Below are 14,968 nucleotides of genomic sequence, written 5' to 3'. Positions count from 1 at the left end.
ACTTATAATTCCATTAAATGGTGCTTAATACAAGAAAATTGAAATATTATGTCTTAAGATATTTACCACCAATTTCCACCCCTGCGTGGTACTCAAACTTATCATGCAGTGAGGTATGATTATTGAGGCATTCCTTTAAGGATTAGTAACATAACTACTTTTAAAAGGGGGCGAAGTACACATGCAAACGTATTGAGAAAATCCATGTTTCTGAAACTTTCTGATTGTTGTGTTGCAAAGAAATTTGCCCATGATCAAATTTAGCATTTTATAAGTCGTAGTATAATATTAACCAAAACGTTGCGTACTAAAGAAGAATTACATGAATGAAAGAGTTAAAAATAAATAATTTAATGAGAGATTTAGTTTATTTTACTTCACTTTTCTGCCATTTTTGGCTAATCGTGAAGGCAGTCAATGAGATTGGGTAATATGGTATATTTTTATTGTAGGTGCTATATTTTTCATATTTTAATACATAAACCATTTTTGCTTCTAAAAAAAATCACAGCCATAACAACATTAACTCACCTCCCCCCTGTGCTTACCCTTCCCGTGACACCACTGAATGTACATTTCTGACAAATAAATATTTTCTTAAAATTTCACAATCAACCGAGACGAATGCCCTGATGGTACAGTTTCAGATTCCTTGTTTCTATCCTTCCTCCTATCATCCTCTCCACTCTGCGCCAACATTACAATATGTATATATAACATTATAATTATAATAGTACAAACAAGTAGCGATAAATAAATTAACCAGGCAATCTAAAGAAGGTGATTCAAACACTCAAAAGCTTTCAGCGTTAAAACTCGAAAGAGCAGAGAACTGATGGTACATCAAGATCATGCTTGTCTGTCTATAATGTCTTTTCTTCTGTAAATTAGTAAAGAAAACTTAAGGAGAGCAGTAAAACTTACCAGTCTTTTGATTCTATATCAGGCAACCTTGCAGTCGGTGTACTTTCTGCAAATAATTTACACATACACTGCACATGCACGGTTATATCGCTTGGCGCGGAAGGAAATCCAAACTCATCATTGCACTAAAACACACCTTCTGCAGTTATTCTACCCTGAACAATAACTGTGTCATCTGACCAAGTCTAAATTTGGAAAGGGAAGGGAAGATTAGCCTAGACTTGAATTTCCAAGAACTTACAATGTGCACCGCACCTTTTCTCATGGCCGATGACCTCTTAACAGCAATGGGCCCTTAGGGGAAGCTCGTGTACGGAAAGTGCACCGGAAGATTTAAGGTTAAACTGTCCTCTGTCCTCCTCCCCCAGTGTATTGTTATATTCGAGTGCACTTTCAGGTACAAAACATGTCAGACTTCAAAGCAAAATTGGAAACGGAAGCAGCGACTTCCTACTGAGATACTTGATTTGCAGAGACCTGACTGTGATTCTTACCTGCTTTTAGGATTTTTATGTCACGTACTTCTTGCTGTTAATGGAAATGCACGTTCACGTATCTAGTGCATTTTTCCCCCCAAATAATCTTTAAAAACAAGATAAATTGTAATGGATATAGTCTCATTTTTAGGGCATGACAGGGGGGGGGGGTAGAATCACAAATACAATCTTGCCCCTCCTCTGTTGTTTCTTCATATCAAACAATTAATGAAAGCACTTGTGTTGTGGGTAGAGGTGGAACAGCCAAGAGAGGAACTTTTGTTTCTTGGCCATTCAGATGTATTAAAAGTTTATTTTTGTTTTTTAAACATAATGTTCAGGGCCAGTGGCTCAGTTTTAGACCTCAGAGAGGGGTAGCACCATTTATTCTTATGTTCACGTAAGGTGAGAAAGTAAAGTTTTATCCTGTGTTTTGCACCTCGTCATGAAGGCATACAGGGGGTGTGGAGTTAGGGCCCCCACACATTCTTGATTACGGCTGAAGGTGAAGGTGATGTGATCAGCACCATGCCCCTGGCTGCCGTTAACCCCTGGAGTATCTTCCACGTACCCACTTTGTACGATACTTTGTGGGCAGGGTATCCGCTTGAACAGGTGGAAAAATCCTGGTTCTTTCCCACCAGGATTGAATTCGGGTCTCTCGCATGGTAGTTTACGACACCCTAACGACTGAGCTACTGCGGCTTTTCTTATGTTCACATGTGATTTATTTTTTGAAAGTTTCTTTACCATTGTATATAACATCATGCCATGAAGGCACATTTAGAGGTTGTGTGGGGTAGGGCCCGACACATTTAGAGGATGTGTGGGGTAGGACCCAGCACATTTAGAGGATGTGTGGGGTAGGACCCAGCACATTTAGAGGATGTGTGGGGTAGGGCCCCACACATTCTCGATCTCGGGCATTTTGGAGGTTATTAATCAGCATATTGCTCCAGCTGCATTCCCCCCTCCCCCCATCCCCAGGTCCCAATTAATTTGAGGCTCTGTGAGCCCCGGAGCCATTTTGTGTGGGGTAAAGGCTGGAAAAATTCCAACCTTAGATCATACCCTGGGAGTTGAACCCTGTCTCCTCATGGCATTCAGAAGCCATACTGATTAGACCACCATGTCGTCTCAAATTTGTCCATCAACTTTTTACCTACATGGCTCAATCTCCACCTGCCCCTCCGGTTCGGAACCCTTGCATCCATGCAATGTAGTTGTAGAAGGAAAGAAAGAGATTTAAACTTAAACTGTTCTCTTCCCCTCTTCCCTTCCCATGAGGGTTCGTTCAGTTTATTGTTTGACACTGACCACACCTGTACGTACAACACCTGGTAGATACAAAGAAAACTGGAAACGGAAGCGGCAGGATTATTCTACGTTGCACTTGATTTGCGTAAACGTTGCTGCGATTCTAATCTGCATGTGAATCTTTGTACCATGTACTTCTTGCTGGTACTGAAAACTTGAGTCATTCATTTAGATAGTGCAAAAGATTTTTCCAATTTTTTCCAAAACAAAACATAAGTTGGAGAAAATATAGTCTCATTTTTAGCATGGGACTGGGGGGGCAAAGAGACTATCTTGCCCCCCTCGATGATGAGTGATGATGATATTAAAAAATACAAATGTAAAAAGAAAAAAATATAAATGTGAATGAATGTTTTAGCCTAGCTCTAAGAACCACATGACTTAATCAGTTTCTACCTTTTCAACATCTGTATCAGCTGTATTTTCTTCGTATTGTTCTTTTCAATAATCTGGAAATAATAATAATAATAGTAATCTCCAGTTTTACTGTGGAGAACTTACCTGTGACCACAGATTAAAAATCTGTTACACTTTGCCCGACAAGGCTGGTGACTTTGTCCTTGGAAACATTTCCTGCAAATTCCCTGGCATCTGTGTCCACATTGTAAGACGACTTTACATGGTGCCTTGCAAAGGGCTACCAATTCATCTGGGTTTTCTTCAAGACCTGTTAAAAAAATAACATGTACTTTAAGACTGGGCTAATGTCATGAACATGTACATTATTGTAACTAAAGCAGTTGATAAATATCTTTGTAAGGATATTTGCAGATACAATGAACCCACATTTCATGCTCACAGATTTTACACTTGATTGCATTTTAAGTTTTTCGTTTTGTTCCCCTGAAACGTAAAGTTGAAGTTCCACTCTGTGTGCCTGAATTTTAATAATTTCACCAAGTTCAAAAACGTTTATAGAACCCCTACAAAGTGATCCAAGTGTTGTGATTTCACAACAAAATCTGCTTTTCTCTTAAATGGTTAGGCAACCAATGTTAGACCACTTTACATAAAATATGGTTTACCTCATGTTGTTCTTTGAAAAGTTACCCCCACAATTCACTTTCACTTTCGTTGACAAATGAATGTACTATACAAATCTTAACATTTTATACCAGCCACACATATAATCATAACAGTAATGAGATTGCAACACTGCCTAAGGAATCTGAGTGGTCAAATAGTAATCTCCACTGAAAATTCAGAGTTCAGATTCTGTCCCAAACATGTTCTGGGTGTGTCTTCAGCAATTTCGACTTATACAGTTCAATAGATTAACTGGGACTGGAACTATAGATTAAACTGGGATCCGAACCACCATGTGCCTCCATCAGGTATTGACCTCTTGATTGCAAGGCAATGACAATACCACTATGCCATTGCGAGGGAACATAAATTTTTAATACGATGGAAGTTACTTACTAGGTTAAATTTGGGTTACCCATACACCAATGTTTCTCAAACACCGGGCCCTAGTGCCGATTATACAAGGCTGAGAGAGGTTCTCCTGAAGTTTTCGACTTGCAGCCCAAGCTGGCAACCTCCTGGAGAAATGACCTTTGTTTGGGGTTCATCAGTAATAAGAGGAAAATGTTTCTCGCCAGTGCTGGTAAGAAATGAATGCCACTGAGAGGAGACTTGTTACGCATGCAGCCTCCAAAATTTAATTTTAACACTTGGGTCTTCCTTGAGTTAGAGATGGAAGGGTGAAGCAACTTGCAGCCTAAGCTGGCAACTACCTGGAAAGATGGGGTTCATTCAAGTTTCAACTGCAATGACCGGACATGCAGTTGTGACAGTGGTGGTGAGTGATCAAACAATCTAACCAGGGAGCACTTTGCTTCCCACCTCCAAATTTGCAGGTTAACGGATGGTTAATTTAGTTTGTGCAACAATTTTGATTACAAATATAATGAAGTGGAAATATTCTGATGAATTGGAATTTTTTGGTGTCCGAAATGGAACATGCCACTAAAAATAAGCTTTTTCCAAATTAATTTAATGATACTGACCAGAGGAAACAAAAATATTCCATTAGATCCAGTCATTGTGAACTAACTTGAACCAAATTTTAAATTTGTCAACAAGCCTAGACATAATCGAACTAATACTCTCAATAATTATGCCATAATTTATTTATTAATAATTAATTTCAAAGGTAATGCAGTTAAAAAAGTAGGAAGCTATTTACTAGTAAAATTATTGGGATCGGGCCATTGACTTTTGAAAACCAAATTTACCAGGCTGCAGGCTCGTGAAGATTGAGACCTACACAAGTCCAAAATAAAGTTATGTTATTAACATTAACTAACATGTAATATATATATATATATATATAAACTTACCAGCACTGCATGCTTGCTTGCAAGGAATGTCAACAGAATGTCCACATGGTGAAAGAAATGGTCTAGGAAAAATTTTCTGACAATGTTCTTGCTTAGGTTCCATACAACACTCCAGTTTTACTTTGTGACCACATTCCTCTACAACTTTCTCAACTATTTCCTTACAATGTTCTTGCTTTGGTTTCACATGACACTCCAGTTTTACTTTGTGACCACATTCCTCTATAACCTTCTGAACTATTTCCTTACAATGTTCTTGCTTAGGTTCCATACGACACTCCAGTTTTACTTTGTGACCACATTCCTCTATAACCTTCTGAACTATTTCCTTACAATGTTCTTGCTTAGGTTCCATACGACACTCCAGTTTTACTTTGTGACCACATTCCTCTACAAATTTCTCGACTATTTCCTTGCAATGTTCTTGCTGTGGTTTCACATGACACTCCAGTTTTACTTTGTGACCACATTCCTCTACAGCCTTCTCAACTAGTTCATAGCATATACAAAAGTATTTATGACATTTCTTACTGCATCGGTGGCCACAACGCAGAGCTTTCATGCATATCTCGTTACAAGCAATACCTTCAGGATCTTCAGAACATGGTACCTCATGAACATGCCCACATGAACGCATCTTCTTCCTCTTGACGAGACAAACAGCGCACACTTCACAGCATTCTCTAGGGCATGGATGGTTGTCTGTACAGCAGGCACTTGTTCTTTTGCAAGGTTCGTGACATCTATAACTCAAATGATCCTTATCACCCAAGTGACATTTCTTCACACATGTATGTCCACAACTTAGAACATATTCACATTGTTTTGGGCATTTGTACACTCCTTTATGGCTGCGATCCAGAATATGGCAAAAATGTTGACAAATATGTTGGCATTGCATTTGGGCATTGCATATTTGTGTGCAACCACCTTCAGGTGATTTTCTCACAAAATCATCAGCCGTGGAAATTTCACTTAGCACTGTTTGATGTTCTGAGCATCTCAAGGTCAAGTTTGATCCTATAGCATTCTGAGCAATAAGCGTTTCATTAACTTTTGACCATATTGTGCTTCCATTAAGAAGCATGTTCATGTTGCCCATGATGTACAGGCCCTTTCTAGCCCTGGAAAGTGCCACACACACCCTGTTCTCATTCCTCAAGAAGCCTATCTTGCCCTCATTGTTGTTCCTTACCAATGACAGAAGAATTATTTCATTTTCTTCACCTTGGAAGTTATCAATGGTACTAATCTTCACTTGTTCAATTAGATTTTGTTTCCTCTGTAGTAGCAAGTTATCAATAGTATTCTTCTTCACTTGTTTAATTAGATTTTCTTTTTCCTGTAGCTGCAATTTGAAAATACAAGTGATTTTAAAATGCATAGTCATCATAACAAATAATTTATTCACATCTATACAACTCTCACAAATTTACATGACAACCTGTCCCCCACCCCTCCTTTTACTTCACCATTTTTTAAAAATTGTTGGATATATTCCTGATCACAAAGCTGCAGCAAACACAAAATATAATAAAAGTAAAGTTCCCTGTGCATATAGCACCATGCAATGTAGGTACATTTAGGGGATGTGGAGGTAGGGCCCCACACATTCTCGATCTCGACAGTTTTGACGGTGATGTGATAAGTACCTTGATCTAGCCACCTTTACCCCTCAGGTTTGCCCTGAACTCATCCAACAAATTGAAGAAATTGTGCGAGCAAAATGCCGTTTCACAATTCTCTGAGGAATTACCTCAAAATTTCCAGTACGAGTTCATCAGTTACAAATGAAGGTCTTCCTTGACCTCCCTCACTATGCACATCTGCATGCCCAGTCTTAAATTTTCTGCACCAGTCTCTCACAGCACTATCAGTCATAACATCATTGCCATAAACAACACAATTGACAATGAATTTCGGCTACATTGACTCTTTCTGCTTGAAGGAATCGAATTCCACCACGCACCTCACAACTGGCGGGAGCAGTAATACGAGCATCAATTTTGTCAGTTCCTACTTGCACACTGTCGAAGCAAATGAAGTGAGGTTGTGTGTGGAGTGTGATTACTCATCACTGCAGGCTACCGTGCATGTACCATGTCGCTGCAGTTATCTCGTATTGCTTTTGGAAGCAAATCGAAAGTTGATTTCTATAGCATATTGGTTACGTGTGTGTTAATCACTATCTATAAACAAAAATACGTTAGAGTATTGAATTTCGTCTACTTACGTAAGTGAGTATGTATTCGTTGTAAACTATGTTTCGGAAGCTTTACTGCTTCCTTCTTCAGGTGGTCGTATTTTAGGCTCGGACCATCAAGCCACATCGGAGAAGTGTCATGCAAGGATACTAGGTGAAAGGTTTGGGTTAACAACACTTCATAGTGCTCGACATATACAGATTTAAAACTACCTTTGTTAAAAACCCTTAAAATTCACGAAAAACATGTTAAAATCACCACCATGGTGTACTTGAGTAGCCTTTGAAAGCCCTAGTTCCTTGCCAAGGTGCAGCTGGCACCACGCTACGGAGTTATGGGATACTTCCCCTCCCATGAGAGGTTTTTTTTATTCCGTCACCAATCCAAGGAGAATTCCCGTTCCACTTCAGCTGCTTTCTTTACCTCCGATGTGACATGGAAGCCTATTGGGGCACTTTCGTGATTCATATTGTCCCACTTTTTAAAAAAGCTAATCCATACATCATCCAAATTGCCATCGTCTCGGTTCAGTTTATTTCTGTTTCCCTCACAAATAAGTGCTGTTTCGTATACGTTCCTACCCAATTTACTGTTACTTCTTTTGATAACCTCCCTTTTTATTATTCTATGCTGGTTGCACACTTCACTTTGGCAAGGAACTAGGGCTTTCTAGGGCCACTCAAGTACACCGTGGTGGTGATTTTAACATGTTTTTTTGTGAGTTTTAAGGGTTTTTAACAAAGGTAGTTTTAAATCTGTATATGTCGAGCACTATGAAGTGTTTTTAACCCAAACCTTTCACCTAGTAGTATCCTTGCATGACACTTCTCCGATGTGGCTTGATGTTCCGAGCCTAAAATACGACCACCTGAAGAAGGAAGTGGTAAAGCTTCCGAAACATAGTTTACAACGAATACATACTCACTTACATAAGTAGACGAAATTAATACTCTAACATATTTTTGTTTTAAGTTGATTTCTGAATAGCCCTCGTTCTTAATCCAATGTACTGCCTATGAAATGAAATTGCATGTATGGAGTATTTGCGTAAGAATCCCTCCCTATCTATGGAGAGGACTATGTCTTAGTTCCAAATTATCATTATAAGAACAATACCAAGGGGAAAATTCATAGATATCCTTAACTCAAGCGCAGCTGAACTATTTGAGTCACCTGAATCAAAGTTTCTAACAACATTCACAAAAAACCTTCAAATTTTCAAAGTAACCATCATGCAGGATCTACCACTTTCAATATTTATCAACATAAGTGCTAAAACGTATGTGACAGTAGCATAACTAACCAGTTCTGCACCCCGTAGTCAATAAAACATTTTTTATCAAATATTAATTCCATGTCTCTACTTATATTAAGCATATAGAAATGTGAAAAACACATACATGTAATTAGAATCAATGTAAAAACTTGTAAAACTCGTTCATATATAGCACCGTACCATGAAGGCAATTATTATTATTATTATTATTATTATTATTATTATTTATTTAGGTGATGTGATCAGCACCAAGCTCCAGCCACTTTTACCTCCTCCCAGGGTTGCTCTCAGATACCCATTGATTTGAGGTTGAGTGAGCCCCAGAGCCACCTTATGTGGGGACAGGGCCGAAAAAATTCCAACCTTAAATCACCCACCCTGGGAATCAAACCTGGGTCTCCGCATGGCAGTAAGATGACTAGACCACCATGGCTCTTCATGTAAAAATTTGTACAAAAGGTTAATAACACAAAATTCAAACTGTAAAAATCCATGAAAAATACATTGTTACTACAAAAATTATATTGTTACATGCTCATTAAAAGTCCTCTGTGATTTTTGATGGAAAGCACATTCTAGTGGTAGTTTATTCAGTTAAGTTTTTCAGTCTGATTGCCTTCTATGTGCTCAAACAGTCTTCATAAATTGTAATCTGGAAAATGACCTCTTACCTGATGAAATTTCACAGGTAGGGTCAAATACAACATATGAGTAGTGCATATGTTAAGAATAGAATAGATTAGAATAGATTTATTTCCATCCACTTGATCATATGAGTACAAATAGCACTATGATATGGGATAGGTCAATTACATGTATAATTTTGAGTACAAAGGAATTAACACATACTTAAGCATATTAAAAAGTATAAAATAACATAACATTAAAAATAGAAGAAAAATCAAAGGTTATGTCTATTAATGACAAGAAAAATAAAAGGTTATGTATATTAATGAAAAATATGATCTAAGTACTCCTATGTGCTGTAAAACAATACTTCATTCGTAAGCTCTTTACTGTCATTTTAAATTTAGTTGGATTATGATTCTTGAATTCCTCTGGCAGTTTGTTATAAAGTTTTACACCTTGAAATCCTAGACCATTATGTGTTTTGGATGTGTGGACAGTAGAAAAGTGGGGGGAGTTATGCATACGAGTGCTGTATTTGTGTATGTCTAGATTCTTTTAGAAGATTTCAGAATTTGTATGAATAATGTACAATGTTTCTAATATGTACAAACATGGAAGAGGTAATATTTGAAATTCATTGAAATTTTTTTTTCGTTGGGCTTGAGAGGGATACATTTTTCATAATTTTTAATATCAGTTTTTGCCAAATAAAAATTTTCTGCATTTTGGGTGAACTACCCCATATGTAAGTTCAGGTTGAATCGGTCCACAATATACTGTCCTTAAATCATTAAAACATAAAACATTTCTCAGGATTCTCATCATGTAGCAGAGCCTGCTTAACGTTTGAGTTAAAATAGTAATTTGCATGTCCCAAGACAGGTTTGTGTCTATCCATACTCCTAAGAATTTTATTGCATTGCTTTCTTTGACGACTTCATTGTTAATAATTACATTTAAGATTTTTGTTTGTTTTACTGGATTAAAATTTATTAGAACTGTTTTATTAACATTCAGGGAAAGCTTGTTGTTGTTTAGCCAGGTGTTTAGTTGTGTCGTTGTCTAAACAGAATTCTTTTGAAGTTGCTCATGTTCCAGGCTTTTTACTATGATGTTTGAATCATCCGCAAAAAGTATTGTTTGAGAGACTCATAAAGTTTCTGGAAGATCATTTATGTATAGCAAAGATAAAACTGGTCCTAGAATTGAACCTTGCGGTACACCTGTTTTGAGGAACAATTTGTCTGATTTGATTTTGTTAATATCTACGTACTGACATCTGTCCTTTAAATAGGAAGTGAACCATTTTTTTGCTAAACCCCTGATTCCATAATGGTACATTTTATCTAGTACAATATCATGCTGTACCAAATCAAATGCTTTGGTAAAATCTAAAAATAATCCATACACATGCATCTTTTTGTCTGTCGATTGTAGTATGTTATTTGTAAATTCGAAAATAGCTTCTGATATTGATTTACTTTTTTGGTATCCAAATTGATGTTTGGATAGAATTTTATATTTTTCTAAGAAAGTTGCTAATCTATTTAGCATAATTTTCTCTATTACTTTAGAGAAAACTGATAAAAGAGAGATTGGCCTATAGTTTGAGCATTCTTCTTTGTTGCCTTTCTTGAATAATGGTCTCACTTTTGCTACTTTGTACTCACTAGGGAAAATACCCGTTTCTAAAGATATGTTGCAAATACTTACTAGTGGTTGTAATATACTTTTCGCAATTTTTTTGAGTAGAGAACTTGAAAATTCATCTGGCCCTGATGAATTCTTATTTTTTAAATTTATAATTAATTTCTCGACTTCTCCCTCAGTTACTGGGGTGACAAACATAGTGTTTGTGTTTCGAGCACTGCTTAAATATGTTCTTAATGTAGGTGTAGAGATTACTGCATTTTTATTTACTGTATTGGGAATGTTCACAAAATATGTATTAAAAATGTGTGCTACATCAATTTTCTCCATCAGACATTATTTCTATTTTTTTCATTCACGTTCTTTTTTCCTACCAGTTTCGTCATTAACAATTTCCCATACTTTCTTTTATTTATTTGCAGATTTGCTTATTTTATCTGCAATGGCTAATTTCTTCACATTGTTTATTACCTTCCTGAGGATATTTACATATTTTTTGTAGTGGTCTTTAAGTATGGAATTCTTGTTTTTCTGGATTTCTTTATATAATTTTCTTTTTGTTTCACAGAATTTTTTTATCCCTTTGGTTATCCAGGAAGTTGAGTTGGTTTGATTATAGGGTTGTTTGTATGTTTTGTATGGAAATGCTACGTCAAAATGATATTTTATTGTCTTTGTGAATAGGCTTACTTTTGTATTTAAACTTTCCTCCATGAGCACATCAGTCCAGTTTTCTTTCTTTGAGGAATATACAAAATTTCCTATATTTTCCTTGGGTCAATTTTCTTTTTTCTATAGTAGTGATATGTTTTGCATTTGTTTTATATTCTCTGGTATATGGAAACTTATGAAAACTGCTTCATGATGCAGCAAGGCTAAAGGTAAAATATTTGTGGAGTCTTCAAAAAGATCTTGATTAATTATTACTTGATCAATACATGATTTACTTGTTGGCGTTATCCTTGTTGGTGAATTTATTGTTGCAATCAAATTATGGGAGATTAGAATTGTACTTAGTTAATTTTTTCTGGATTGTGTTTTAAAAAATCTATGTTTATATCGCCCATCACTATAATGGGTTGTTTTTTATGTAAGTTAATAAAATGGACAACATTGTTTCTAATTTTTCAAAAACTGTGCCTCAATGTCCATCTGTGTTTAAAATTGAATTCTTCATTTAAATAATCAGTTTTCATTATGTTTTCGAATAGTATATTGCTTCTAACTAGTATGGCAGCACCACCTCGTTTGTGGTGTTTGTGGCAATATGTGCTGCCTAAATTAAAATTTGGAATTTGTGTGGAAGAAACCTCTTCTTTTCGCAACCAATGTTCAGTGGCACAAATTATATGTGGGACTTTTTTGAGGGATCCAAGAATTACATACAGCTCATGGACCTTGTTCCTTAATGACTGAAAATTTTGACTCATTAACCTAAAATATTTTTATTTTTCCGAAAAAGGAAGTTGTTCACTTTGTTTATATTGACTGTATGTACTTCTACACTGGCATTCAGATTTTGTAAACTTATTACTTTGTCTGCAGAAGCTATTTGGGGACTGTTTGATTTTATTATAAAAAATTGGTGTTTCAATTTGACAAGATGATTTTTTTTCTGTCAGAGCATCTAACTCTGTCAGTACACAAATCATTATCATCATCATGTGTTATATTGGTGGAATCCTTATCATCTACTCTTACAGTTGAGTCATTCCTGTGAAAATTCCCCATCTTTGTATCACTATCAACAATATCAACACTGCATTCATCTGGCACTTTATTATTATTTTTTGCATTGTCCACACTTTTTTCTTCATGATTTTTTTATTCACTCTTGTCACTGTCTTCTGTTGGTTTATCTTTCCTTCTCAGTTCTTTTTTCATAGTCATCTTCAAGCATGTTGCACTCATTTTCGGACAGTCCTGAGGTGTTCACTGCAGCATTTTGATGAAAGTCTTTCTTAGTTCCGATTAGTGGACCATTGGTTGTCAACCAAGTGGGATAGCTACACCTGTTTCATGAGATTTACTATTTGTGACAAGTTCTATTATGGCTTGACTTATGCATAGTTTTCCCTTTTTGTTCAAATGTAGGACATGCTTAGTGTGTAGTTATCTTTGTGAACAGTCTAATTCTAGTATTTTCACGTTTGTGAAACATTTTTCAAGGGGTTTTATTTTCTTATATACTCTGTTCGTTTCTACGTTAACACACGACTCACTCATTAAATCGTATCTACGAGGAACATTAGCAACAATTACATTTGTGTGTTTCAGTAGATTTAGGGTTTTTCTAAGGGCTTTGATAACATTTTGACCTTTGTTTTTTGCGATGTCATTTGTTCCTGTAATTAAGACAACGTGGTCGTTTGAATTTAGCATTTCACATTCCTGAGCTGTGTTTTTTAACACGTCATGGGATTTTGCTCCCGGCTTTACATTACTTCTACAGTTCAATTTTGGATTTAGGTTGCAGATTTTTTATGCTAATTCATGATCATGGCTGTCTGCAAATATTAAAACATTACCATCACCTTTTTTTTTTTTTTCAATATCGGAAGCAATACCACAACTATCTCCCAAAAATTACGACATTACATTTGTACCTTTTATTGACTACAGTTTTTTGGTCGTATTTATTTGTGTCAGGGCGTTTACTTGTCTTGTCCTGCTTTCTCATTTTATTGATGTTTCAATGGGAAAGCATTTGCACTTGATGTGTGGGGCGGTGCAGTTGTTATGGGCTAACTTCTGCATTGTTTAGCACTTCAAACGGGTTTGGATGCACAACTGTATTCGATACACTGTGATTGCCTGCATAGTTGTTGTTGGACAAGTTTATCGCAGACTTCTTGTTTATGTTTTGTTTGACCACTTCTAACCATGTTCCATCTTCTCTCCTCTTTTACAGTTTAACTGTTCTAATTTGTCTGCTTCGAGAACTTTATGATTTCATTTTTTGTTGATAATTCACCTGGCAGTTTTTCTATTTTGAGCTTCGCTTTGTTACAATTACAACAGCCTGGCATTTTTATGATTTTTTCCTTAAGTTATACCTAATTTTTACCTGTTTATAACTACACTATGTCCTGAGATACTTATGATGTTCGTGTCGTCTCCATGGCAGGTTTTCAGAAGTTTTTTTCCTATTATCTACAAGTTTCTTCCCACGAGAACAGCAACACATATAACTTTACTAGATGCCATTGGAACTAGCAAGCATTTTATTTCCTATCAACAGGAATTCTGTGGGGATAAATGTTCTATAATTTCGTGTAACACTTTTTTATGAGAGATTATTGAAACAAATACTAGGGAGAATGATTTTTGAAAACTAGAAATAAAACTGAGTCATGACTTTGCATTCCCAAAGTTTGTGTGCATCCCCCTTCACCTCTTGCAACATGGGGGTTGTTGGGGGTGTTATGTATGCCCCTGGAATGACCAAAAATGCCATTTTTATATTTTTTAATTTTTATATTACAATTTTCAATTCAATGCCAACTTATTAGGATCATTAGCTGATCCTTGTTCCATAATCATCATAGAGAGCAATCATTTAATTCTGATCATTGTTGAAATTGAAGGAGCATAGAAATCTGTTATTTTTTTATATGATGGGAATTTGGGTCGGAGGTGGATAGAAGTTCATAATGACATTTTGAGGTAATTTTTAGTTGCAAATTCAGTCGATATGAAATTTTTGCAAATTTCCAAATTGCCATCTACAAGGTGCGGCAGAATTCATTAGACAGTTTGAAATTCCAAAAATTTGTGTTGTATTATAAACTGATGATCGAACACTTATATTGCTGCAAGGTACATACAAAGCCATTTCATTTGGAGTTTACAATTTGAAAACAATGGCAGTGAGATGAGCTCCGTTGTTCTGCAAACATATCTCTGCACACTGCAGAACAGATTCCATCGTCTTGCGCAGCATCTCCAGTGGAATGTTCTGAATTTCAGCTCTTATGGATTCCTTCAGCTCTTCAATAGTGTGGAGTCGATTCACGTACACCTTATGTTTTAAATATCCCTACAAGAAAAAATCGCATGGGATAAGTCTGGTGAGCGTAAAGGCCATGTGCAGTCGCCATTACGTGACAAGACTCTCCCTGGAGACATTTCACAAAGAGTCTTCAT

The 14,968-nt window shown here is 36.2% G+C and overlaps 1 protein-coding gene across 1 annotated transcript in view; it reads right to left on the bottom strand.

Moving 5' to 3' along the window:
• The window catches only part of LOC145984390 (uncharacterized), a 121,166-nt gene that overhangs the window by 18,035 nt on the left and 88,163 nt on the right, over positions 1-14,968 (bottom strand). Inside the window, exons 11-12 of the mRNA XM_083118054.1 lie at positions 5,063-6,410; positions 3,219-3,384 (exon numbers count right to left, since the gene is read on the bottom strand). Coding sequence (XP_082974180.1) covers positions 3,219-3,384; positions 5,063-6,410 — 1,514 coding nt within the window. The remainder of the gene's footprint in view (positions 1-3,218; positions 3,385-5,062; positions 6,411-14,968) is intronic.

This window comes from Lepisma saccharinum, chromosome 1 (assembly GCF_977018435.1).
Source record: "Lepisma saccharinum chromosome 1, izLepSacc3.1, whole genome shotgun sequence".
NCBI lineage: Eukaryota > Metazoa > Arthropoda > Insecta > Zygentoma > Lepismatidae > Lepisma > Lepisma saccharinum.
Note: the sequence above shows the minus strand (reverse complement) of the source record. Positions and strands in the feature narration are given on the sequence as shown.